At 42.3% G+C, this 2,843-nt stretch overlaps 2 protein-coding genes across 2 annotated transcripts in view; one reads left to right on the top strand and one right to left on the bottom strand.

The window, feature by feature from the left end:
• LOC109819657 lies at positions 903-2,213 on the top strand. The gene is made up of 4 exons (XM_020385462.1): positions 903-1,580; positions 1,670-1,768; positions 1,843-1,908; positions 1,999-2,213. Exons 1-4 carry the CDS (start codon positions 1,200-1,202, stop codon positions 2,035-2,037), a joined length of 585 nt encoding a protein of 194 aa, XP_020241051.1. The 5' UTR covers positions 903-1,199; the 3' UTR covers positions 2,038-2,213.
• Positions 2,095-2,843, bottom strand: part of LOC109819656 (pentatricopeptide repeat-containing protein At2g01390) — a 23,119-nt gene continuing 22,370 nt past the window's right edge. The window contains exon 4 of the transcript XR_002241579.1: positions 2,095-2,369. The gene's annotated coding sequence lies outside the window, so the exon portion shown is untranslated. The remainder of the gene's footprint in view (positions 2,370-2,843) is intronic.

Below are 2,843 nucleotides of genomic sequence, written 5' to 3'. Positions count from 1 at the left end.
TGTAGCACCGGGTTATTGTTCATCTGAAAAACAAAAGATAGTTTTTTCATATATAGAGTTCTCCAAACATATTCTTATTTCAAATACATCATCCAAATCATCTTCTAGATAGAGTTCTAATTCATGTGGACTTCATATGGGCCTTATCTTGGGTTGGACCAACAACACACTCTACATGTAATATCCAATGTATGCTAAATATTTCTACTTAATGTAAAGCACATGTTGTAATCTTATAGTATAATACATCAATGATCATTAGCTATTTAGGGGTAAGTTTTATGCCCTTAATCTTATTAGCAAAAACAATAGAAACAGTGAATCCCATTCCACTCAAGAGATGTATTTTTCCATAAAGGTACAGGTTATCTACCCTTCTGCAGGTAGACTACAAGAGCATGTGGTTGCTCTTTGTACCAAAGCGAATACGTGTAGTACGGTACACGTGCAGATGACTGGCTTATTGTATCGGGGCTGACACCTGGACTTGAGAGAGAGAGAGAGAGAGAGAGAGAGAGGTGTATCATTGTATAATATTTGTATGTCTTCATTAGATGAGAGGAGGCCCCCATATTTTATAGATACTTTAGAGAGAGAGAGAGAGAGGTGCATCATGGTATGTTTTCATTGGATGAGAGGAGGCCCCAACGTTTGGTTCTTCCTCTCTCTCTCTCTCTGTGTCTCATACCTCTCTCTTCTCTCCTACCCCCCCCCCCACCAGCCCCATTTCATTTCCTCTGTTCACGGGATTTGAAAGCAAATAATGAACGTGTAAAGAGTACACAGTGCCTTGCTGTATTGCATGTGAAGCCGTTGTGGCCCTCTCAAGAGAGAGAGAGAGAGAGAGGAGAGAGAGAAACATAAGAGGAGTTTAGCTTTACTTAACTTTTTCCTTCCTCTGCTCTTTTCACTAGGCTTCATCTCACCAACAAAGAGCCCAATGCCCAACTGGCAGTTTTAATTTCATCTGAACCGAGGAAAAACAATGTGGTGTGTATTTGTAAAAGGATGGCACTGCTAAAGGACAAACCAAGCCAAGTCTGGGATTTGGGTGGGATTCTATTCGTTCTCTTCTGCCACTCCCATCTCTCTCTCTCTCTCTCTCTCTAAAACCTCTCTCTCTCACTCTCACTCTCTTTTCAAGCCTCCAACTGAACTCAGCTCACTTCCTCTCTCTCGTTCTCATTTCAAGGACCAATATGAAGCAGCGAATGGATCATGAGACGGAGTTTGAAGAGGAGGAGAAAGCCTCCTCTGATTGCACCAGTGGATGCCAATCTGGGTGGACTATGTACTTTGAAAAATCCTATGAAAGCAAAGCAATCTCAATGCAATATCATCAGCTACAAGACGAGGAGGAGGAGGAGGAAGAAGAAGACCTTTCAATGGTCTCTGATGCCTCATCAGGGCCTCCCCATTTCCGCGATGACGACGACGAGCACTGCTGCTGCTGCTTTCCCTCATCTGCTGCTGTCCCTTCTAACAATGGTGGGAAAAAGAGGAGGATTGACACAAAGCAAGACCCTCATTCTTCTCCCCTTGATGACACTGCTAGCTCCCCTCTCTTCAGCCTCTCAAAGGCAAGCAATTAATCTCTCTCCCTTCTGTGTTTTTCAGTCCCATATCTCACCTGGGTCTCGCTCAACTTTGACTGTTGAAATCTCTGCAGACAAGTTGCAATGCCATCATTAACACCAACAACAAGAACAAAATCTTTGCCGAGGATGTGCTAGAGCTCTCCTGTGGCTTCTCTGCTACTCAGTTCAAGGTACATTTTCTTAGATTCTTCTTCCTCGGGTTCTTTATCTATTTAATGATTGAGAACCCCATGGCTGCATCCAGGGGAAATCTGCGTTGAGGAAACACTTGGGTTATTTCAAATCATGTGCTCCTATCAAGCCGACATCAGTAAGTCAAATTAACTGAGAGAAACGCAGAAAGTTGTTTCTTTTATTTCCAGTACTCTCGTGTTCATTTGGTTCGTCTGCATCTCTATAGGATTCAAGGGAGGAAGGTGAGAAGAAGAAATTATGGTGATCAGCAAGAAAAGAACAGATGGAAGGCATCTGTACAGATCTTCAAGAGATCCATGTATTTTTTTTTTTTTTTTTGGTTGCTAGTTGATTTTAGTCTTTTCTTTTTAACTGTCAATGCAATGGGAAACAACCTGAGCAAAAGAGAACAGAAAATAAACTGTTTCTGCTTTCTTTTCATTTTTCTTCTCTTACTCAATTCTCTAGTGTCATGGGTGGGGGTAACAGAGAGAGAGGCTAGTAGGTTCTGTTCAGTTTTGTGTCCGTACCCATCAAAGTTGCCCCATTGCTCAGCTCTCATCCCTTCTCCCGTCTGCTCATCGATAACATCCTTAACTGTGATCAAACGATAATGCACAATCAAAACGCATATCAAGTTTAAAATTTGTTCAGTATGATCAGTTCAAAGCATACACATGCGCACATGTAAATAAATGTATTAAAAGCAAGAGCTAGCTAAAACAGTTGTGAATTTAAACCAAAGAGGGCTCCAATATGGGGTCAATATCAATACCAGGTTGTCCTGTTAATGCCACATGATCCCCCCTCCAATGATGCGCAAGATATCACGGTGGAGATTTCAACCCCATGGGAGTCAGTGAGGGATCATAAGTGAGTCCTGCAGAGGGTTTAGGCTGGAGTTTTTGTACTGTTGGCTAGTGCCAGAAGGACTTTGGGGCTCAATAGGAGGACAAATGTGGCAACTTCAATCCACCATGCACATGATGGCACTGAAAGGGACCAAAAAGGGAGGATCCTGCTCAGCCTCTTGTTTCCCTCTCTTTTTTAACTACTGTTTTGAGAAACCAA

This window comes from Asparagus officinalis, chromosome 8 (assembly GCF_001876935.1).
Source record: "Asparagus officinalis chromosome 8, Aspof.V1, whole genome shotgun sequence".
Lineage (NCBI taxonomy): Eukaryota > Viridiplantae > Streptophyta > Magnoliopsida > Asparagales > Asparagaceae > Asparagus > Asparagus officinalis.
The sequence above is the reverse complement of the archived record's forward strand: the minus strand, read 5'-3'. Positions and strand labels throughout refer to the sequence as shown.

Coding starts and splice junctions, on each gene's coding strand:
- LOC109819657 (XM_020385462.1), top strand. CDS start 1,200: ATGAAGCAGCGAATGGATCATGAGACGGAGTTTGAAGAGGAGGAGAAA. Junction 1,769..1,842: donor TCTCTGCTACTCAGTTCAAG/GTACATTTTCTT, acceptor GGCTGCATCCAG/GGGAAATCTGCGTTGAGGAA. Junction 1,909..1,998: donor CTCCTATCAAGCCGACATCA/GTAAGTCAAATT, acceptor GCATCTCTATAG/GATTCAAGGGAGGAAGGTGA.